At 45.7% G+C, this 24,213-nt stretch overlaps 2 pseudogenes and 1 gene segment (V, D, J or C); 1 reads left to right on the top strand and 2 right to left on the bottom strand.

Annotated features, from left to right (window-relative positions):
* Window positions 1-2,627: 2,627 nt before the first annotated feature.
* Window positions 2,628-4,015, bottom strand: LOC120877559. The segment is given in 3 exon segments: window positions 2,628-2,633; window positions 3,429-3,811; window positions 3,943-4,015. Coding segments are annotated over 3 exon segments (438 nt in total).
* Window positions 4,016-4,618: 603 nt separating this feature from the next.
* LOC120877558 lies at window positions 4,619-4,978 on the top strand (annotated as a pseudogene).
* Window positions 4,979-17,136: 12,158 nt separating this feature from the next.
* LOC120877557 lies at window positions 17,137-21,728 on the bottom strand (annotated as a pseudogene).
* Between the last annotated feature and the right edge of the window lie 2,485 nt (window positions 21,729-24,213).

Raw genomic sequence — 24,213 nt, 5'->3', positions numbered from 1 at the left:
CTGAGTGTGGATGAGAGGGGAGAGGGGCTCTCCAGGGAGTCCTTCTGAGATGTCACTGTCCCTGCCAGGCCCCAGAGCCAACCTGTCACTCAGGAGGCCACGCCCCTTCCCCTAGAGGCTCAAATCAAAGTTGATTCTAAATCAGTAGCTTAGAACAGGGAGATGGCTTGGACAGATTGCTTGGACATGGTCTGAACAGACGTAAGTCTTACAAAGTGTTGTAACCTTTCCTTAGAGTAGTTTGTACCTTTATGTATATTTTACTCCGGAGATAATTCCTTACTTTGTATATTAGCTTATTTGTCCACATATTTCTGTAGTTTTGAATCTCAGGGGACATCCTTAGGGCTTCCTGCTGTCCTTTATGACCCATGCGTCCCCAATACTCCCTCAAGTGTTGTTTCTGCTTTGCTCCATTGACCACCGTCCTGCTCCTGTCCTCTCACCTACAATGATTCTTTGGCATCTGGTTCCTTAACAGCAGGGCAGACTCATCAGTATTTGAGAAATCGTTTGGCTCTGTTTCTTCTCAGTTCACTAACAGACAGGGCACCTACCAAATGCAGGTGCAGTGCCTTCACGTTCGCCAAAGTATGTGCTTCCCGAGTCTGAAGGCGCAGGGAGGGCACACAGCAAGGGGAACCACCGCAGCCCTAAGACACAACTTTCTTTGTGGCCAGAAGCCGGTTGCTCAACGTGGATGACATTTTCGAACAAAGGAACACATATATGAGAGGGATCTGGGGCCAAGTGCCGGACTCCAGGGTAAATGAAAAGTGCTCTGACTTTATGTGAGACATCCATCTCATGGGAATACTTCCTTGCGAAGCATGACTGCCATTAATAAATTGATATCTTAGAGCCCTAGACTGTATCTTGTTGCAAAAACCCACACTCAAAAGGACCCTGTACTTAGAGCAATGCTCTGCTGTCGGGATCTTCAAATTCTTAATAGTCTTTGAACCATGGACTGTGCAAATTATGTACCAGATCCTGGTTACATGATTTTAGACCTGCTGTGAACTGCTGCTGGTCGGTTTCCCTTTAGCATGACCACACGTCTAATGTCTGGGTAACTAACTACTCCTGGGTCCTGGGACAGAAAGACACTGAAACTCAAGTGAAAAACAAAGAAGGAACCTCATGTTACAACCACAATGACTAGCCTTGAATCTGGGCCTGGCAAGCCCACAAGGGGTTCCATACCTGTGCTCAGGATTTCTCTGGTCCAGGAGACAGAAGCACACAGTAAAGGGGGTCATACCCAGTCCAGGCCAGGAGAAAGGGGTCTTTCCAGCTCAAGGCCTGTGGCCTGAATCCTTGGGATCAAGTCATAGGAACCCTTCTCCGACATGGAATTATCATTCACTGATACAACTACTGCTGGTGGTCTGGCCAGCCCAGGACCCAGTGAGTGAATCTGAAGCCTTGCTATGTTGTTTCTCATAGAATATTAACAAAAAATCATTATAAAATGATTTCAGAAAAAGGGTTCATGAGAAAAAAAAATCTATGAAACTGAGTAAATAAATTTTACAAAAACAGCCTGTACCAGCTGGTAAGACAACTTTGATGGTCATTTTATCAAACCATCAATCTCCAGTTAGGATTGTCCGTCACATGGAAATGGTATCTCCCATGGTTTCAAGCACTTTGTTAATTATAACACTTTCCAGGAGCACTCAACTGTCTTACATATTTAGCTTCAGGCTAAAAAGGAATTGTTCTGATGGGTATAGACATTAAGTTTTCACTAAAAAGATGCATGAGCAAAACAAATCTACAGCAACAGAAATCATACTGTTGGTTGTCAGGGAAGGAGAGAGTCCTGGGAACAAGGCCTGAGGGAATTTCTGGTGATAAATGTTCTCTGTCTTAAAGGGACAGCTGTTTCATCAGCATATACATATACATTGATCAAACTGTAGATCTCTTCACTATACAGTATGAATATACACCTGACCCTTGAACAACACAAGTTTGAACTGAGTGGGTCCACTTGTGGGTGGATATTTTAATAAATATGTACTAAGGTACTGAACAGCTGTGATTGGTTGAATCCATGGATGTGGAATGTCAGATACACCGTTGAATGTGCAAGTGAAAGTCACTCAGTTGTGTCCGAATCTTTGCAATCCCATGGACTATACAGTCTATTAAATTCTCCAGGCCAGAATACTGGAATGGGTAGGACAGCCTCTCCCTTCTCCAGGGGATTTTCCCAACCCAGGTCCCCTGTATTGCAGGCAGATTCTTTACCAGCTGAGCCACAAGGGAAGCCCAAGGACACTGGAGTGGGTAGCCTATTCCTTCTGCAGTGGATCTTCCTGACCCAGGAATCAAACTGGGGTCTTCTGCGCTGCAGGTGGATTCTTTACCAACTGAGCTGTCAGGGAAGCCCCCAGACTTCAAGGTTGTAGGAGGCTCAGGGACCCTAAAATCTACATTGTTTACTGGTAAACTACAGTTCAAATATCAATAAAAGTGATTTTAAAATATCTGAGGTGAGATGTTACAAGCTCTTTTTAATTTCATGTAATGAATCATTAGGCATAATTTTCCTTTCACTGGGACTTCTGATGTCCTCAATTAAAGGGTTTCAAGGTAAAACGTGTCCATCTCTACCTTTACACCTAGGAAATGGTAGAAGAGGCTGTCAGAGGTTAGCAAAGGGCATCAAGAAATCCAGAGTCCTGTTATGTGCCAGGGACTTCATGCTTATTAAATACTTATGAAACCCAGGAATACGGTGTGATGGCTAATTGAATGTGTCACCTTGACTGTGGCAGAGACATTTAATTAAACTTTATTCTGGATGTTAAGTGAGGGTGTTTTTGGAAGAGGTTAACATATAAATAGGTAGATTTTTTTTTCAGGATTTATTTTTAAATTTTTTAAATTTTTTTAATTTTTTATTTTACTTTACAATTCTAGATTTTAACATTAGATTAGATTAACATTTTAAGCAGATGATCTTCCATTCCACAGTCTTAGTGGGCCTCATCCAACCAGTGAAGATACGAATAGAAGGAAAAGTCTGATCTTCCCCCAGATAAGAGAGAACTGTTCAGCTAATGGCCTTCAAACTGGACCATCAGTTCTTGGGCCTTTGAATTTAAACATCAGCTCTCCCTGAACCTCTAGTATCACCAGTCCAACCTGCAGATTTGGACTTGTCAGCTGTAACAGCTATGTGGAGCGAACTCCTTTAAAAGATGGGGAGCAGGGAACACAGGGGTTGAGGACAACCTAGATTCGGATTCCTTGTCTGACAGTTAGGAAATATGAGACCTGGGCAAGTCACTTCCCGTCAGATGCATAAACAGTTAAAATAATCTTTATCTTGCATGATCTCTGTGAGCATTAAAACATACACAGGAAAGAATGTCTGGGAAAGTCTATCAGTTCTACCTGGGTCTGGGTCTCACTGGCTGGCAGCTGACATCCTGGCGACCACTTCCTGAGCTGGGGCAGGATTGTTTTTGTACCAGAGGCACCTGATCATGCAGGGCTGTGTCTTGGCTGCTGGCACAGAGATACATGGCAGAGTCCATCAGCTCCAAGGAGCTCAAGTTCAGCTCAGAGCAAAAGTCACTGAACTGTTTTCCTGAGAATTGATCCAGGAGGTGAGCTTCTCCCCTCACTTTCTGGTTGTAATACCGAACGAGGAACTGGGGGTCCTGGCCTAGGGCCTGTTGGTACCAGTACACGGAGAAGTGTCCAGAGTCAGGGGAACATCTCAGAGTCACTTGCTGCTTTCTTGACTTGATCAGGTATTTGGGGGTCTGGGTGACTTCAGAATCCACCAGGCCTGTTGGGGAGGAGACAAGGAAGCTGAGGGCAGAGCACAGGGAAGCCTCCTGCTGCAGCCCTCATCGCCAGGCTTCTATCTCAGGGAGGCAAAGACATCTCAGAAGCTCCCACACTGTGTGCAGGCCTCACCTGCTCCCAGGAGGCAGACAGTCACACAGCAGAGGAGCCTGGAGCCCATGGCAGCATCAGGAACCCAAGACCACTGCTGGCTGGGGGCAGGACTCCTAGGGTGAGTGGTGTAAAGTGCTGACTCTCCTGCTTCCCTGATTGGAGCATTTGCTTATGACGTCACTGCTCTGTGTCTCTGCAGGCCGTTTCCTGATCCACTGGACCCCTTGCCAGGACCCATGGTGGGCTCCTCTATGTCCTTTCCTGTCTTGCACAGCCCCTCAGCAATGACCCCGTATGCCCATCACATGGCTTTTTCTTCTCTTCCTGTCCCTGCCTGAGGCTCATCACCCAGCCCTCACCAGCTACACTAATCCCTCACCCTTCACTCCCCATGCTGCTCCAGGAGACGGCCCCCCGGGCACATCCTGAGGCTCCAGGAAAGTCCCCACTCCCCTGGGCAGTGAGGAGTCTGTGCTGGGTCCATGTGTCTGGACCACTCAGGGAACTCAAACCTGCTCCCTGATGCAGGCATGTAGCCAAGGTTCCCCTAATCTGTCCTCTCCAGGGTGACTCTCAACTCGTCTCAGCACACCCTGCTTACCATGGACCCACAGTGCCTCCTAGTGGCCCATGGTCCCCAGTCTCCGGGATCTGTGCCTTCTGTCTAAATCAAGAACAGAAATGTAGATGCTCCATGACTTTGGTCGTGACCGCCTCTCTATGCAGGTGTGAGCCTGGCCGGCACCTTTCCCAGGAGACCAAGGCCAGCCCCTGCTCCTTGGTGGTCGTGTGTGACTGAAGGGCCGTGATCAAGAATGCCGATATGTCAGAGGAGATGCAACGGGACTCGGTGGAGTGTGCTGCTCAGGCACTGGAGAAGTATATACAGAGAAGGACATCGTGGCCCACATCAAGGAGTCTAACAAGAAAGTACAGCCCCATCTGGCACTGCATCGTGGGGAGGAACTTCTGTAGTTATGTGACATATGAAACCAAAGACTTCATCTGCTTCTACCTGAGCCAAGTGGCCAATCTCCTGTTCAAATCTGGTTAAAAGCATGGACTGTGCCACACACCTGGTGATCCATCCAAAAACCAGCGCTGCAGCCTAAAGTCCAAACACCAGAGACTGCAGTCTTCAGCCCTGCCTAAGGGAACACCTCTGTCTCTGAACGTTTACTGGGTTTTGTACAGGGCATTCTCTGTACTGGTTTGTTGTGGTTATCAAGCAATCAGCAAAACGGCTTACATTTTTCTATTCCATATCTCTCTACCACATGTTTTTTTTCTCTCTTCAAAATCCATTCCTTTAAAGAAAGAAGTCTTTTGGAGAAGGGTGCGATAATTGCCATTTGTTCAAATAATCTAGAGTTGAAGATGGCCTCTTTAGTTGATCTTGGGTAGTCTAGTGGGGGTGATTCCTTGAAGTTTCTGCGGAATGTAACAGACTAGCCTGTTCAGCGCTCTTGCATTTCATTCTTGCCCATCCTCCTCCTGTCGTGTGTGGAAGAACACTACTCAGAAGTACATGTTGAGAGAGGCATGGCAGAGAAATGCTGGACTAACTCTTACTCCTAATCTGATAAGTACATTCCTTAAGCGCTCCTTTTGTGATAACTGCTGTAGTGTGCTCTGGGCCTTAGGCCTCAAGAGATGACGAATGTGTCATGGAACACCTTTAAGCTTTCTATGGCTGTAAAATGGAAATATGCTGGTAAGAAAGTTTGGGCTAATGAGAAATTTGTTGGGCTCTAGACATTTCCCCTCCCCTGCCTGGCCAAAGTAAACTCTAAAGATCAAAAGTGGTCTTAAAGGGAAAAAGCTTTTGAGCAGCGGCCCTCCTTGTGATTCTAATGAAGTCTGCAGGAATTTAAACTTACAAGCCTGCTGTGCTGTGCTTTAACTAGCTGTGTTCACATATGAGTTGGGGCTTTCATTAAAAGACACAATTAAATAAAAAAAGAATAGATATTCCCCACAACCCCACCTGCAACCCCTCTACACACAGACACGCACACAGACACACAAATACATACCCCTGATCTACTGCCTTCCCAGCCTGACAGAATTAGGGTTGATCCTCAAATCCACTCTTATCCTCTGGAGGTAAAAGACTGTATGATCTGACATTTTTACTAAGAAGGAAGTAATCATTGCACCACTACAATGACAGTAGTTAGCTAAGATGAAAATACAGGACCGTAAGATAAATGCTCTGAAGATCTCAAGTGAATCCGCGAGGAAACATGTATTCTATAACTACTTCTGATTAATCAGATGCATATATTTCCAGATTTCCTATTGAAATTAAGCTTATTACCAAATTCTAGGTAAGGCATTTTATAAAGAGGTTTTGTATATATGGACTCATATATTTCTGCACTTATAAAATTTTGATATAATGAGGCAATGGAGGATATATTTTGACTTTGAGAAGATTTTGATGAGGGAGGTGGGCCAACCTGGCCCAGGTTAGGTGAGATGCTAAGGAAGTCGGGGGGCAGGCGGAAGAACACACAAAGCCAGTCTGTCTTCCTTCAATGGACTCGCATGAAATTTTGGACGATTGATAATTAATTGAAGTTGGTTTCTCTTTGATGACTCCAGACAGCTTGCTCAAAGCAGACCACATGGACAGGCCACTTTAAAAACTACCTTGTGATTTGGGAAGGGACATGACCATAGCTCAGTTGGTAAAGAATCCGCCTGCGATGTGGGAGACCCTGGTTCGATTCCTGGGTGGGGAAGATCCGCTGGAGAAGGGATAGGCTATCCACTCCAGTATTCTTGGGCTTCCCTTGTGGCTCAGCTGGTAAAGAATCCACCTGCAACATGGGAGACCCTGGCTCAATTCCTGGGTGAGGAAGATCCCCTGGAGAAGGGAAAGGCTACTCACTCCAGTGTTCTGGCCTGGAGAATTCCAGGGACAATACAGTCCATGGAGTCGCAAAGAGTCAGACACGACTCAGTGACTTTCACTTTCATTTTCATGACCCAGATGAAGGAGGAACAGTGTGGCTGGAGTAGAAAGGGCCAGGAAGCTGATGCCAGGGAGGTGGGGAGAGGGATGATTCACCCACCCAGGAAAGGTGGGCAAGAGAAGAGGGCACGTGAGAGCCAGGCTGCGGGAGAAGCTTCCTGAGAGACAGCAGTGAGCTGCCTGAGGTGAGACAGGAGGGCCTATTTTTATCTAATTTACCAACAACCTTCTCTCCTGGAGGTCTCAGGCTCAGGTGATGACTAGGAGTCAGAGCTGGGGAAACTCCTGGTTCACAGGGACGATACAGAGAAAAGACAGCAATGGATGGTGGACACATGTCCGCGAGGCCTGGAGTGAGGTCCGGGCCAGCACAGACCACACACGCAGGGTCACCCTGCAGGCACGTGGCAGCAGAGCCCTGAGGCTTCTGGTGCTAGGAGCCCACAAGCGAGGGGCTGCCTTGCATTTTTGCACAGAGAGGAGGTGACCCTGCACCGCTGTGGAGTAACTGCTGGCGCAGAAGTACACAGATGTCTGGGAGCGGCTGGCGGACTCCAGCGTGAGAAGGAAGTTCCCTGTGCTTGGTCTGGAGACATTGTACCCGTCGGGCACGTCTCCCTTTTCCGTGGTGGGAGGGCCATCTGAGTAATGGATCAGCCTCAGCCCGTATCCTGGGTCTTGTCGGTACCAGTACATATAATCATAGTTCAGATCCTGAGTACATTTCAGTGTCGCACTCTGTCCTCTCCTCACCACCTGGAATCTGGGGTCCTGAGTGACATCAGCATGGACCGCCCCTGTGGAGAAGGAGGCCCGATGCTGCAGTCACAGCGGACAGGCTTAGTGCTGGCACCCCCAAGAGGACCCTGCTCCCCAGGACTCACCTGCCTGCAGGAGACAGAAAACCACACAGCCCAGGAGGCAGGGGCTCATGGCGGGGGGCGGAGGGCCCTCTGGGCTGAGTGTGGATGAGAGAGGAGAGGGGCTCTCCAGGGAGTCCTTCTGAGATGTCACTGCCCCTGCCAGGCCCCAGAGCCAACCTGTCACTCAGGAGGCCATGCCCCTTCCCCCCGGAGGCTCGAATCAGAAATGAACCTGAGTGAACAGTTCACAAGAGGGAGACCCATCCAGCTCAATAGGCATAAGCCTTACAAGTTGTGGTAACCTGTAAACTGTTTCCAACTTTATGTATACTTTGTTCCAGAGATAATTCTTCATTAAACCTACATTCCTCTTATTTATCCACATATTTATGTAGCCTTTTTAAAGTTATTTTTAACTGGGGTACAATTGCTTTGCAAAGTGTGTTGGTTTCAGTGTGTTGGTTTCTCCTGTACACCATGTGACTCAGCCTTTAGTATGCATATATCCCCTCCCTCTTGAACTTTCCTCCCTCTGAGCCCCGCACTTGACCCCTCTAGGTCCTCAGAGAGCAAAGAGCTGAGCTCCCTGTGCAGTACAGCAGCTTCCCACTAACTCTCTACCTTACATATGTAATATGATTTCTTAGTTTTGATTCTTGGGGAAAAGTCCTTATAGCCTTCTGCTGCCCTTTATGTCCCACCTATGCCTTCAAGTGTCCGTTTCTACTTTGTTTAGCTGACTGCAATTGTATTTTTTTTTTCTTCCACCTGATTCTTCTGGTATCTGGGTTCATGAGAACAGATTTATGAAGGTGAGTAAATAAATTTTACAAAAGTAGCTTGTAGCAGCTGGCATGACCTTTTAATGGTCATTTCATCAAGCCATCCATCTCCAGATAGGACAGTCCCTGACATGGATGTGGTACTCACATGGTTTCAAGCACTTCTTTAACCATAAGACTTTCCAGAAGCACCTAACTTTCTTCAATATTTTGCACTTGCCTAAAAGGGAATTGCTTTAATGGGTATAGAGCTTATATTTTCAGTAAAAAGATGCCTGAGTAAAACAAATCTCTAGCAACAGATATCAAATTGTTGGCAGTCAGGGAAGGAGAGAGGCATGGGAAAGGGCCTGAAGAAACTTTCTAGCAATGGAAATATTCTTTATTGTAATAGGGTGGATTTCGCATGGCACATGCATATATGTTGATTGAAACCACAGATCTGTCCATTATACAGTGCGTAATGCTTATGGTATTTACAGATGAACTTCGAACAACACAGGTTTGAACTGAGTGGGTCCATTTATGTGTGGATGTTTTAATAAATACTTACTAAGGGAAATTGGAAGACTCTTGCTCCTTGGAAGAAAAGCAGTGACAAACCTAAACAGGATATTAAAAAGCAGAGCCATCACTTTGCCAACCAAGGTCCGACTAGTCAAAGCTATGGTTTTTCCATTACTCATATATGGATGTGAGAGCTGGACCATAAAGCTGAGTTCCGAAGAATTGATGCTTTTGAGCTGTGGTGTTGGAGATGACTCTTGACAGTCCCTTGGACAGCAAGGAGATAAAACCAGTCAATCCTAAAGGAAATCAGTCCTAAATATTCATTGGAAGGACTGAAGCTGAAACGCCAATACTTTGGCCACCAGATGTGAAGAGCTGACTCATTGGAAAAGACCCTGATGCTGGGAGAGATTGAAAGTGGGAGGAGAAGGGGACGACAGAGGATGAGATGGTTGGATGGCATCACTGACTCCATGGACTTGAGTTTGAGCAAGCTCTGGGAATTGGTGATGGACAGGGAAGCCTGGCATGCTGCAGTCCATGGGGTCTCAGAAGTCAGACATGCCTGAGTGACTGTACTGAACTGAAGGTACTGCCCAATTTGACTGGCTGAATCTGTAGACCTGGAATCCCACATACAGATGGATAAATGTGAAGTTATACACAAAGTTTTGATTACGGCATTGTGGATGCCTCAGGGATCCTTAAGCTTGCATGGGTTAAAGGTTAACTATAGGGCTTCCCAGGTGGTACAGTGGTAAAGAATCCACCTGCCATTGAGGAGATGTGGATTTGATCCCTGGGTCAGGAAGATCTCCTGGAGAGGGGAATGGAAACCCACTGCAGTATTTTGCCTGGGGAATCCCATAGACAGAGGAGCCTGGCAGGCTACAGTGCATAGGGTCGCAAAGAGTCAGATACAACTGAGCACACACATATAATTCACGTTTTAAAATATCTAGGAGGCATATATATTACACACTCTTGTTGATTTCATGTGATGACTCATCAGGCATAAATAAATTTTTCCTGTGACTTCTGATATCCTCAACTATAGGATTTCAAGGTAACATATGTCCATTTCTACCTTTGCACCTAGGAAATGGTAGAAGAGGCTGTCAGAGTTTAGCAAAGGGAATCAAGAAGTCCAGAGTGCTGTTATGTGCCAGGGACTTTCTGCTTATTAACTAGTTATACAGCAGTGGAACATGGTGTAATGCTATTATAATATATCACCTTGACTATGCCACAGATATTTAATTAAACATTATTCTGGGTGTTATATGAGGATGTTGTTAGAAGAGATTAACATGTAAACAGGTAGATTTTAATATGAGGTTAGATTACCATTGTAGCATTGTAAACAGGTGACCTTTCATAGTGTTGGTGGGCATTATCTAACCAGTGAAAACACGAATAGAACAGAGAGACTGATCCTCCCCAAGTAAGAGATAATTGTCCAGGTGATGGCCTTCAAACTGGACCATTAGTTCTTCAGCTTTTGAACTAAAACTCAGCTCTCCCTGTGTCTCTAGTACCACCAGCCAGTATCCAGTTTGGGGACTTACCAGCCTTAACAACCACGTGAACCTACTCTTTTAAAACATGTATACAAATGTTTGTTCTATGGGGGGGGACAGTTCTAAGGGGGGCAAGGACCACAGGTGTTGAGGACAGACTTGAGTCTGATTCCTTGTCTGACAGTAATGAAGTATGAGACCTGGGCAAGTCAGTTCCCCTCGGGTGTATAAACAATTACAATAATACTTATCTTGCATGATCTTTATGAGCATTAAAACACAGCAAGGAAAGAATGTCTGGGAAAATCTGTCCACTCTACCAGAGCCTGGGCCTGGCTGGCTGGCAGCCAACACCCTCAAGGCCACTTCCTGAGCTGGGGCAGGAGTGTTTTTGTAGCAGAGGCACCTGATCATGCGGGGCTGTGTCTTGGCTGCTGGCACAGAGATACACGGCTGAGTCCATCAGCTCCAAGGAGCTCAAATTCAGCTCAGAGCGAAAGTCACTAAATTGTTTTGCTGAGAATCGATCTGGCATGTTTTCTTCTCCACTAACTTGTCCGCGGTAATACTGAACGAGGAACCGGGGGCCCTGGCCCAGGGCTTGTTGGTACCAGTACACAGAGCGGTGTCCAGATTCAGGGGAACATCTCAGAGTTGCTTGCTGCTTTCTTGATTTAATCAGGTATTTGGGGGTCTGGGTGACTTCAGAATCCACCAGGCCTGTTGGGGAGGAGACAGACGGAAGCTAAGGGCAGAGCACAGGGGAAGCCTCCTGCTGCAGCCCTCATCACCAGGCTTCTATCCCAGGGAGGCAAAGACATCTCAGAAGCTCCCACACTGTGTCCAGGACTCACCTGCTCCCAGGAGGCAGAGAGTCACACAGCAGAGGAGCCTGGAGCCCATGGCACCATCCAGAATCCAAGACTACTGCTGGCTGGGGGAGGGGCTCCTGGGGTGAGTGATGTAGAGTTCTGACCCTCCTGTTCCCTGATTGGAGCATTTGCCTATGACATCACTGCTCTCTGTCTCTGCAGGCTGCCCTTGTCCACTAGACCCCTTGGGATGACCCAGGGCTGGCTCCTCTATGCCCTTCCCTGTCCTGCACAGCAGCTCAGCAAAAGGTGGGTGTGAAGTGTTCATTCTCCCCATGTCTCCATATGTCCACAGTATGACTTCTCCTCTCTCTGCTCCTTCCTGACACTCATCACCGAGCCCTCACCAGCACCTGAACCCCTCACCCTCCACTTCCCATGCAGGGTCCCCCTGAGTACATCCTGAAGCTCCAGGGATGTCCCCACTCCCCTGGGCAGTGAGGAGTCTGCACGGGTTCCTTGTGTCCTGGAAGCACTAGGGGAACTCAAACCTGCTCCCTGATACAGGCATGTAGTCAAGGTTCCCTTAAGCTCCGCTCTCTTGGGTGCCTCTTCAACCCCTCCCAGGCAGCCTGCTTACCATGGGCCCACAGTGGCTCCTAGTGGCCAATGGTCCACAGTCTCATGGATTTGTACTTTAGGTCTAAAGCAGGAATGGAAATTCCCAACAGCCCTCAGGACAACCCCTCCACACACACACACACACACACACACACACACACACATGCATGCACGCGTGCGCACACACACACACACACACACATACACACACCCTCACACTCCTGTTCTTATGCCTCCCCATCCTGGCTGAATTAGGGTTGATCTTGAAATCCACTCAGCCTCTGGAGGTAAAAGATTGTATGAAGAGACACTTCAACTAAGAAAAAAAAATTGCTCCACCATTGCTATCATGGTAGTTTGCTAAGATGAAATAGTACAGGCCATATAATAAACACTCTGATGGTCTCAAGTGAAGCCACCCTGGAAACATGTATTCCATAGCTCCTTCTGATTAATCAGAACCATATATTTCCAGATTTTATGTTTAAATTAAGTATTGCCAAATTCTAAGTAGTGTACTTTATAAAGAGGTTTTATACATATGAACCTATTTATTTCTAATCTTATAAAATCTTGAAATAACTATCCAGTCAGTAGAAGACCTAGAGGGACTTCTCTCCAAAGAAGACATGCAGATGGTCAACAAGCACAAGAAAAGTTTGGCAACAACACTAATTATCAGAGGAATGCAAGTCAAAACTATAGTGAGGTATCACCTCACACTGGTCAGAATAAGCATCATTAAAAAGTCTGCAAGTAATAAATGCTAGAGACAGTGTGGAGAAAAAGGAACCCTCCTACACTGTTGGTGGGAATGAAAACTGGCATAGCTATTAGAAGAGTTCAGTTCAGTTCCGTTGCTCAGTCGTGTCCGACTTCTTGAGACCCCATGAACTGCAGCATGCCAGGCCTCCCTGTCTAGGACCAACTCCCAGAGCCACTGTGGGCCCATGGTAAGCAGGCTGCCTGGGAGGGGTTGAAGAGTCCACCCAAACCCATGTCCATTGAGTCAGTGATGCCATCCAACCATTTCATCCTCTGTCACCCCCCTCTCCTCCTCCTTCAATCTTTCCCAGCATCAGGGTCTTTTCAAATGAGTCTTAGAAGAGTATGGAGGCTGTTTAAGAAACTAAAAATAGAGTTACTGTATGATCTTGCAATCCCACCTGTAGGCATAAAATTAGACAAAACTATAATTCTAAAAAATACGTGGACCTCAATGTTCTTCGTGGCACTATTTACAATACTCAAGATATAGAAGCATCCTAAACATTCATCAATAGATGAATAGATATATAGTATGTATATATACACACACATATATATATATACACATTGTATATATATATATACAGTGGAGTATTAGCCACAAAAAGAATGAAATAATGTTATTTTCAATACAATGTTTGGACCTAGAGATTAACATACTAATGGAGTAAGGCAGAGAAAGACAAATATTATATGATACAGCTTACAAGTGGAATCTAAAAAAAAGTAGGTAAAAACGAACTCATTTACAAAACAGAAATAGACCCACAGACATAGAAAAGAAACTCATGGTTACCAATGGGGAAAAGTGAAAGTGGAAATTGCTAGTCGCTTAGTCGTGTCTGACTCATAGACTGTAGCCCACCAGGCTTCTCTGTCCATGCGATTTCCCAGGCAGGAACACTGGAGTTGGTCACCATTTCCTTCTTCAGGGTATCTTCCCAACCCAGGGATGGAACCTGGGTCTCCTGCATTGCAGCAGATTCTTTACCGCCTGAGCCACCAGGAGAAAGGTGGTGCTGCTGCTGCTGCTAAGTCACATCAGTTGTGTCCGACTCTGTGCGACCCCATAGACAGCAGCCCACCAGGCTCCCCTGTCCCTGGGATTCTCCAGGCAAGAACACTGGAGGGGGTTGCCATTTCCTTCTCCAATGCATGAAAGTGAAAAGTGAAAGTGAAGTCTCTCAGTCGTGTCCGACTCTTAGCGGGGAGGGATCAATTAGGAGTTTGAGATTAACATATATGCATTACAATATATAAAATAGATAATAGATCATCAACAGGGACCTACTACATAGCACAGGGAATTATACTTGGTATTTTCTAACAGCTTACAAGGAAGAAGATTCTGAAAACATATACATACACACATACGTATTTTTCTTGTTGCTTTTCAGTCACTAAATTGTGTCTTACTCTTCGCGACCCCATGGACTGTAGCATCCCAGGTTCCTCTGTCTTCCACTATCTCCCAGAGTTAGCTCAAACTCATGTCCATTGAGTCAGTGATGCCATCCAACCATCTCATCCTCCATCATCCCCTTCTCCTCCTGCCTTCAATCTTTCCCAGCATCAGGGATTTTTCCAATGAGTCAGCTCTTCACATCAGATAGCCAAAGTATTGGAGCTTTAGCTGCAGCATCAGTCCTTCCAATGAATGTTCAGGGTGATTTCCTTTAGGATTGACTGGTTTGATCTCCTTGAAGTCCAAGGAACTCTCAAGAGTCTTCTCCAACACCACAGTTTGAAAGCATTAATTCTTCAGTGCTCAGCCTGCTTTATGGTCCAACTCTCACATCCATGCATGACTACTGAAGAAACCGTAGCTTTGACTAGACAGACCTTTATCGGCAAAGTGATGTTTCTGCTTTTTAATATGCTGTCTAGGTTTGTCATTGCTTTTCTTCCAAGGAGCAAGTGTCTTTTAATTTTGTGACTGCAGTGATTTTGGAGCCCAAGTAAATGAAATCTGTTAACTGCTTCCACGGTTTCCACTTCTATATGTGTATGTGTATACATGTATCACCAAATCACTGAGCTGTACACCTGAAACTAAGACAACAGTGTAAATCAACTATACAAGTGATACAAAGAAGAAATAGAAAAAATCCCAACTCCAGCTTCTGAGACTGTCAGACTTAGGAGACTTAGAGAAACTGCAAGGGAGTGGCAACTTGGATTCATACCCACATTTAATTATAAGCCATAGTTTTGTAAAGAAACCATGCTATGTTACTATAATCACTTTAAAGTATACTCACCGGGAGCTGTACTAACGAGTATACTTTGATTAGAAGAGTGCTCAGTGTGGAATATTCTGATAAGACTTAAGACATAGCCAGAAAAGAAAATGTTGAAATGCTCACACAAACTGGAAGTCTGGACTTGAATCCAGTTGTTCATACTCGAGGATAAATGTCTAAATTGTGCTGGGAAAAAACAAACTCCATGCAGCTCTGTACACAGCCTATCCATGCATGCTCAGTCATGTCCAACTCTTTGCGACCCCGTGGACTGTAGCCCACCACGCCCCTCTATCCATGGAATTTTCCAGGTAAGAATACTGGACTGGGATGCCATTTTCTACTCCTGGGGATCTTCCCCACCCAGGGATGGAACCCACGGCTTCCACACATCTCCATCTCCTCCACTGAAAGCAGATCTTTTACCACTGAGCCACTCTATGTAAATGGGCATTAATTAACCCCTTTCACAAGTGTCAGGGTATCATTTATATGTTTACATACTTGGCTTTTTCTATGAAAGTAAAGGTTGTAAGACAGTTTTTGTAGAAGGACTTATGTCTCCCCTAAATTCAACTGTTGAAGTCCTAAACCCCGTAAGACTGTATCTGAACTTAGGACCTTGAGGGAGGTAGTTAAAGATGAATAGCATTATGTGAGGGGACTCTAACACAGTGTAACTAGTGTTCTCATGCGAGAGGAAGAGACGCCAGAGAGCCCTTTCTCTGTGAAAACCCAGAGGAGAGGCCCTGTGAAGACATGGGGAGGAGGCAGCTGGCTTCCAGCCAGGAGCAGAGTTCCCACTGGAAACCAACCCTAGCACCTGCATCTTGGGTTTCAGGCCCCAGAACTGTGAGAAAATCAGCATGCGTTGTCTAAGCCACACGGCCTGGTGTTTATTACGGCAGCCTAAGAAGATCCCCGGGAGGAGGGCCTGGCCACCCACTCCAGCATCCTTGCCTGGAGAATCCCATGGACAGAGGAGCCTGCCAGGCTACAGTCCACGGAGTTGCAGAGAGTCGGACACGACAGAGCACTAAGCACAGCACAGCGTGAGCAAACTAGTCAACGGTATAGCACCGTAGCAAGTCAGGACAAGAAGCAAGGAGGAAGGCAGGTCTGAGCCAGGCCCTGAAAAATGAGTAGTACTGTTGCGTGTGGGGAGGAGAGAGGGCCCGTGGGGCCGTGGGAAGAGAGAGAGCGGATGCAGAGGATTTAAGATCCTTCTGTGTTTCAGGGAATTTAGCAAAGTCTGGTCACAGAGCGCATCACATCCTGAGATGGCCCCAAAGCAGTGATCTGAAGCAAATAGAATCTGGATGTTGAAGTGATTCCAGGGAAGCAGAATTGATCTGGAGAGCCTCTGCCTGTTTATAACCAGGGGAGCCATGCCCTCTTCTGTGTGTGTGTGAGGCACCGAACCATGCCCAGAGGACACAGGCAAGGGAGAGAGGTCTAGAAGGAATAAGGTCAACTCTGGGTTTCATACACCATCATCACATCATACACCTGGTGAGGACCTCACCTGGACTAGCCCCAGGTGGTGCTGGTTGTTATAAACACTGGTGATTCAAGACTGTGGGAGGGAGGAGGAAAGAGATTGTTTTGAATAACCCAGTTGTTGTTTTTTTTTTTTCTTTTTTTTTACTCATTTTGTAGCTCTAGATCTATTCTCAACCACTTCATGCGTAGTTTCTGCCCTAGACCTTCCCCATATGTCAATTTCTTCTCCCTAAATTATATAAATCAAACGCTTGTGATGCTATTAGAATCACACACTTATCATGTCATTTTGTTCCCCAGGTAAACTCTCTCTTCCTCAAAAAAGAAGCCTCCAGTTAGTAAATGACAAACCCTTCCTCTCCCCTGGTAGCATCCAGTGTCAGAAAAGGAAGGTCATTTTGGAGCAAACCTGGTGATGTGACCCCATTCTCTGAACACATCTTCTTGACCTCTCTTGTCCCTCCCTGTGTGGCATGAAAGCCCAAGGCTGCTTTCCAGGGCCCCCAGTCAGTTTTCTTCCCCACTGCAGTCCCCAGGCTCTCATGGATCTCACAGCTCTGAGGTTGCTCCACACTGGGGCAGAAAGCTGTGTACACACAAAGCAGGTGGCTCAGCAGTGCTGTGCCAAGCTGCTGGCACAAAGGTACAGGGCCAAGTCAGTCAGCTCCAAGGAGCTCATGTTCAGCTCACTAAACCGTTTTGCTGAGAATTGATCTGGGAAGTCAGTGGCACCCCACTCCAGTACTCTTGCCTGGAAAATCCCATGGACAGAGGAGCCTAGAAGGCTGCAGTCCATGGGGTCGCTCAGAGTCGGACACGACTGAGTGACTTCACTTTCACTTTTCACTTTCATGCACTGGACAAGGAAATGGCAACCCACTCCGGTGTTCTTGCCTGGAGAACCCCAGGGAGGGGGAGCCTGGCGGGCTGCCATCTATGGGGTCGCACAGAGTCGGACACGACTGAAGTGACTTAGCAGTAGCAGCAGATCTGGGAAGTGGCCTTTAGTTCTTTGCAGTTTCGTAAAACTCAAAGAAGAACTGAGGGCCCTGACACAGGGCCTGTTGGTACCAAGATACCCTGGGTGGTGGGGGGTTGGCCAGAGGAAGGGGAGCATCTCAGTGTCACTCGCTGTCCTCTTGCTTTAATCAGGTATCTCGGGGTTTGGGTGACTCCAGAATCCACAGGGCCTGTGGGATAGAAGATTGGGGCTGAGAAAGAACGTGGGAGAGAGCCCGATGCTGTCTTGGATTCAGGCAGAGTCAGGCCAGGAACACGGGTTCCCCCTGTGCCAAGGCCCCACCTGCTGCCAGGAGACACAGAGCCACGCAGCAGCCAGGGCCGCAGCCCACGGCAGGGGGTGCAGAGCTGGGAGGCGTCTCCTTGCTCAGAGCTCTGCTCTCTGAGAGCTGGGGTTCTGGGCCTCCTTCCTCTGACTGGAGGTGAGGCAGTGACGTCACTGCTCTGATGTCATCGCCTCTGCACGTTCTCATGAGCCTGGCCCCCCCTTTCCAGGTCAGCTGATCCAGGAACCCTGCTCTGTCCTGCAGAGTCTCTTAGATGACATCTGAGCTAAATGTGCTAGTTAAGGCGAGGCTGGATTTAGGCCACACGCCCTTCCCCATGGATCCTTTGCTTTTCCTTTGAGGCAGGTGTTTCTCTTCCTGTGTCTGCCCCCTCCCAGCTCCATGCCCTTCACTTTTCCTGCAACCCCAGAGGCTCCCTCAGCACTGCATAGTTGAAGTTCATGGCTCCCAGCTGGGACAGCAAGCCTGCAAATTAGTGTCTGTGCTGTTAAGGCTTCTAGAGGAAAACAGCACCACATAATGCTGTTTCTTAACCCTCCTGGTCCCAGGCACTAGCTCTATCTGCTTGCTCTGCCCCAGAAACTTCTAGAGTTTGGCAGTCCACAGTGCTCCCATGAGACCTACGGGTGATAACCAAGACATTGACTTTGCCCTGAGATAATAATCATGGGATGTGTTTAAATTAGAAACTATTTCACTGTTTGCCTATTGCAGTATGTTCTTTGTTGGGGGGGGGGGGTTTTGCTTTGTTTCTCCCAAAATCACACACACACACACACACACACACACACACACACACAGATCATATACAAGCCAGCCCTAGATGATTTGTGATTTTGTATTTTAAGCAAAAAAGAAATGTGGCCATGAAAGAACTGTTTTGACTTTAAGCAGTTTTTGATGAGGCGAATGGTACAAACCTGGCTTAGGTTAGGTGAGACACTAAATTGGTTTTCTTTTCATGATTGCAGACAACTTACTCAAGCAGATCACATAGGCCTTTCTGCAATGTTCCCACTAATCAGCTTACCCCAGATAAGAAAATAATGCCCCTTGTTTCTGGAAAATCTTTTATCCTCTCTCTTTTAGAAATCCTCTTTTTGCCTCTGTTCAGTGATAATAATATTCATACAATGCCCATTTGCCCATATATGAGTAAATGTGTATAGATAAATGATCACATTTCTCTAGACTTTTCTTTGATGCTCAAGTAGGAAATTAAATATCCTAACCTTCTGTAACTATTAAGCCAGAAAGGATGCTAATGGATTAATGCAGAATAACAAAATTAATAGAGGGATTTGGGAAAATAGAATCTAAGAAGGACTTATTTCCAGAGCCAGTATCTCCCATTGGAGATAATTTACTTCCAATCCACGTTTCTTTATATGTTTACATTGAATTACCTGTTACTTGGTCTTACGTAGTGAATTATATAGAGTGAATATAGATATTCTAAAGGAATCTATTTCTTGACTTTCCAGGTCTGAAGGCAACAAGCCCTCCAAGAACCACTGAGAAGAGATCCCTGATTCGGCCGCAGGTGACACTGTTGGGCAGTGCATCAATGTCATCGATGACTAGCTGATGTGCCAGCAAGCTAAGAGTGACCAGACCTCTTACAAGATCCACCCAGTGGAGGGAAATTCCACCCTGAGCGAATCTTCATGGATATAAGTCAGATCAAATTAACTCAAGCCCAGATGGAAATGTCCTGTTACTGAATACTTTTTACCAATTTTGTGTACGCGTAACTCATTAAAACCTTTCACAATAGCATCATATGTGTCTTATGGAGTTTCTGATAGTAGATAAGGAGAAGGTTCTACACAAAATCATAGAAATATGAGCAATCACTATAAATTACATGGAGGAAGGTGTATTTCTCTGCTTTATGAAACACTTGGCATCTTTTGGTGTCAATTAGAAAAAACTGCAAGATTGCCAGTCAGAACTTAAGTATTTGAAGGAAAAAAAAAAAAAACTCAGAAGATTGTTTAAGAGATGCCTGAGGGCCCATAATAAACAGTCATTATATTTCAGACAAGAGAAGCCCGACTGATATTGTAACAATAGACAAAACGTGGAGCCACTGGCTTCTGGACCCTTCTAAAATTGCAACCTAGCATCACCTAGGTTGCATCACCTGGCTCCTTCGTTAGGGGAACCTGATGAGGCAAGAGGTAAATGTGAGCACTAGAGATTCATCAAAAATCAAGAGAATATTCTGGAAAGACTGAAGCTCTTTGGGGCTGGAATATGAGTAAGATGAAGGGTGAGTCCAGGTCAGCAGTGAGAAAACAATTGGCGAAAATAATTTTCATTCTGCTCTTGCCTTACCCTTTCTTTACTTTGAGACAATCTTACCTGCATTTTTATTGCAGAAATCAATAGCTGGGTATGCAATACCACTAAAGGACCAGAAAGAATAAAACTAACTGTACAATATGTAGCCCCAGAAAGTGAGTTATTGAATTCAATGAATCAACAATTTAAAACAAGCATAACAAATATACTACATGAAGATCTGTGATATAAATAAGAATATAGAAGATGTTACCACGTAAGAAAATGTAAGGCCAATTAATAGGAATTCTTAACCTGCAGCCTACCTAGCATATTTTATATCAGCATTTCAAAATGTTGTATTATGGAGAAGGATGTTCAAGTTATCACATTCTCTAAGAGAAGCCAATGTTTCACGTAAACACTAAGTTTTTATTCCAGTAAGAACTAGTATATATCCATCTTTTCCTGAAATAATGACTCCTATCATCAAGGAACTTTTCCCCTTATTTTCCCCCAAAACAAGATTTCAGCTAATAATCCAGATAAGATCTGTGAAGCTCTCCTTTGAAAACTAAGTGAAATTTCCCAGAGCTTATAAATTCCAAAAACTATGAAAATTCAAAGCCCTTCCAGGGGTTTCTGACCATGCCTATGGAATCTGCATTCCCCTGGTCTTCTCTAACCCTGTCACATTACCTGGCCAAAAAGCTAAGACTGCCTTTGATTTCCTCAAGAAAATTACGAAAACCCAATGAGTTTCATAGATTCTAATGGAGATTTGGGTGGTGCTGTATGGCAGGGCTCCCCCACCTCTGGGATCCAGTGCCTGATGATCTGATGTGGAGCTGATGTAATAATAAAAGGAATAAAGTGCACAATAAATGTAATGCACTTGAATCATCCTGAAACCATCCCCCCACCCTCCATGTGTGAAGAATTGTCTTCCGTGAAACTGATCCTTGGTGCCAGCAAGGTTGAGGACAGCTGCTTTAAAGGATCGACCGGTGACTCGGAAGTAAAGAATCGGCCTGTAATGCAGGAGACGTGGATTCGATCCCTGGGTCGGGAAGATACCCTGGAGAAGGAGAGGGCAACCCACTCCAGTATTCTTGCCTGAGAAATCCCATGGACAGAGGAGCCTGGTGGGCTACAGTTCATGGGGTCACAAGAGTCGGACATGACTTAGCAACTAAACCACCACCACACTGCTAATTAAGTCAAAATTATAGCCACTATACCAACCTTGCCTTTAAGTTTGCTTCCAACAGGTCTGTCTATTCACCTGAAGTACCCTTGCACCCTGTTCAACCCGAAGACCTCATCCTCCTCATAACCTGAAAAGAGCAAGGACCTGACCATCGGTTGCCTGTGAAGTGGACGGGACAGGGCCACATGAGGTCTTGCTAAGCACACAGTCATCAGTGAAAATAGCTGGGCTTAAGCCACGGATTTAGCACAACAACAATGTCAAATGACCAAGGAGAGCCTCCACAGTACCTCCTCCTAATAAATTGGGAGTGTTTACATTATCATCTGGGGCAGAAGGCTTTCCAGTAATTTCCTAATTTTTTTTTTTTTTACCTCCATCTTCTCTGGAGCCCTCCATGTTTCCTGTGTGGTATTTCCCAGCTGGTTGTAGTGCTAGTCACAACTCCTTTAAATCACCATATTTACTTCACTTCCCCACCATTCTACTTTTTTTTCCAGCATAAACTGAAGCAACTAGAACTCACCTTCCTGGTGAGAAGCTAAATGATATCACCATTTGGGAAAACAGTGTACTCACTTCTATAAAGTGAAATAAGTACTTATCATACAATCCAGCAAGCCCACTCCTAGGTATTTACCCAAGAAAAATGAAAGTGTATGTCCACACAAAAACATTATAATCAGAACACTGCTTATCGCAGCTTTATACACAACAGACAAAATCTAGAACAATCTAAGTGTTCATCAGCATGTAAATGAACATAGAAATTGCGGTGAAAGTGAAGTCGCTCAGTCGTGTCCGACTCTTTGTGACCCCATGGACTGTAGCCCACCAGGTTCCTCCGTCCATGGAATTTTCCAGGCAAGAGTACTGGAGTGGGTTGCCATTTCCTTCTCCAGAGGATCTTCCTAACTCGGGGATCAAACCTGAGTCTCCCACATTGCAGGCAGATGCTTTACCAATATAAATGCTGAGCCAAATAAAAACAATGTAAAAGAATAAACTACCAATAACAGAACAATAAGGATGAATAACACAAGAACTATGTTACATGAATGATGCTAGTTGCAAAAAAGTGTGATGGATATCAGAACAGTAGTTCTGTTACCAGTGGGGAAGGGGGTATTAATTGGAAGGAGACAAAACACACAAGAGGTGATAACACATCCGTATCTTGACTGAAGTGATGCTGCTCGAGTATATCTATTTGACAAAATGCATAAAATTAGCATTTAATATTACTCATTTCACTGCCTGTAATAAAAGTATGTCCCACTACCCAGAGTCAACAACCATTAATTTTTTGTATTATCCTTTTGAACAGTGTTCTTTCTAAAGTTACTTATAGACACTTTATCAGATATTCAGAGCCCCCTACACTGTAGCTACCGTTGACTTGAAATAAACAGACTGCTCAGTATTTCTCCAGCAAAGATGGGCATGGCTGGCTAAAGAATATCACTGGCCATCTGCCTCTATAAGGATACGTTTTTAGCCACCACAGCTGCTGACCTTCTACACACCCTGAAAGGAGTTCAAGGAAGAGATCAGAAGCGAGGCACTCTGTGCTCTGGGAAAGCTGGCAGACAGGCTTCAGATAGATATATTCAGAAGAAAAGTTTAAGAACATGGATCCTTGTGTATTCCCGTACATTGAAAAGCACTGTGACTACCAGCAACCTTCTAAAGAGATGCATATCATGGTTGCACATAATCCCTTTCCCCAAATCACAGATACGGTTACCTCCCCCAAGCCCCCACCACCCCCACACCTTTCAGAGCAGTTTCTCAGAGTTCGCTCAGAGGCTGTCTCCCTGGCTATAGCCCTCAGTAAGACACTGAGTAAACTTGACTCACAGCTTTCTGTAGCTATGGTAAGTCATGTGCAAGTTCCTGCACCATGCTTTTGTAGAGAGGAACAGGAAGATGGGAGAGCTAGACAGGAAGGTCTGGTTTTTCAGTGACTGAGTCCTTGACAGGAAAGACGAGGAATCTTTCTTCCTTCTGTTGGGATCTGCTACCATCACAGGGGACAAGAGCTCCCCCTTCTGGTCTGCCAGATCTATTTTATTGAGTGAAAAGTGAAAGTGTTAATTGCTCAGTCATGTCCGGCTCTTTGCAACTCCACAGACTGGTGTCCACCAGGCTCCTCTGTCCATGGAATTCTACAGGCAAGAATTCTTGATCGGGTGGCCGTTCCCTTCTCCAGGAGATCTTCCTGACTCAGGGATTGAAACCAAGTCTCCTGTGGCTCCTGCATTGCCAGCAGATTCTTTACCACCAAGCCACCAAGCTTGCTGCTGCTGCTGCTGCTAAGTCGCTTCAGTCGTGTCCGACTCTTTGCGACCCTGTGGACTATACAGTCCATGGAATTCTCCAGGCCAGAACACTGGAGTGGGTAGCCTTTCCCTTCTTTAGGGGATCTTCCCAACCTAGGGATCGAACCCAGGTCTCTTGCATTGATTGCAGACAGATTCTTTACCAGCTCAGCCGCAAGGGAAGCCCTAGCAGATATATAACTCCTTGCTAAAAACCAGCAAGGGGGGCACTCTTTCTGCCTCCTTCTAATGTCTATGTCAGAAGCTTTCTCTATCCCTTTTATACTTTAATAAAACTTTATTACACAAAAGCCTCAAGTGATCAAGCTCGTCTCTGGCCCCGGATCAAAATCCTCTCCTCCGGAGGTCATGAATCCCAACATAGCTCATGGTGCACAACCGCAAACTTTCACTCTCTCCAGGCCATTGTTCAGGAACCCTCAGGTCTTAGCCTCTGAGAAGTCAGTCCTGTCTTCACCCATCAGGTTCAGAGCAAGCAGCTCTGGGCATAGGATGCCCTGTGCATGTTTGCTCTTGCCTAGTCCCTCCTCTGTGGTGATATT

Source organism: Oryx dammah, unplaced genomic scaffold (assembly GCF_014754425.2).
Source record: "Oryx dammah isolate SB20612 unplaced genomic scaffold, SCBI_Odam_1.1 HiC_scaffold_18, whole genome shotgun sequence".
NCBI classification, from domain to species: Eukaryota; Metazoa; Chordata; class Mammalia; order Artiodactyla; family Bovidae; genus Oryx; species Oryx dammah.
Note: the sequence above shows the minus strand (reverse complement) of the source record. Positions and strands in the feature narration are given on the sequence as shown.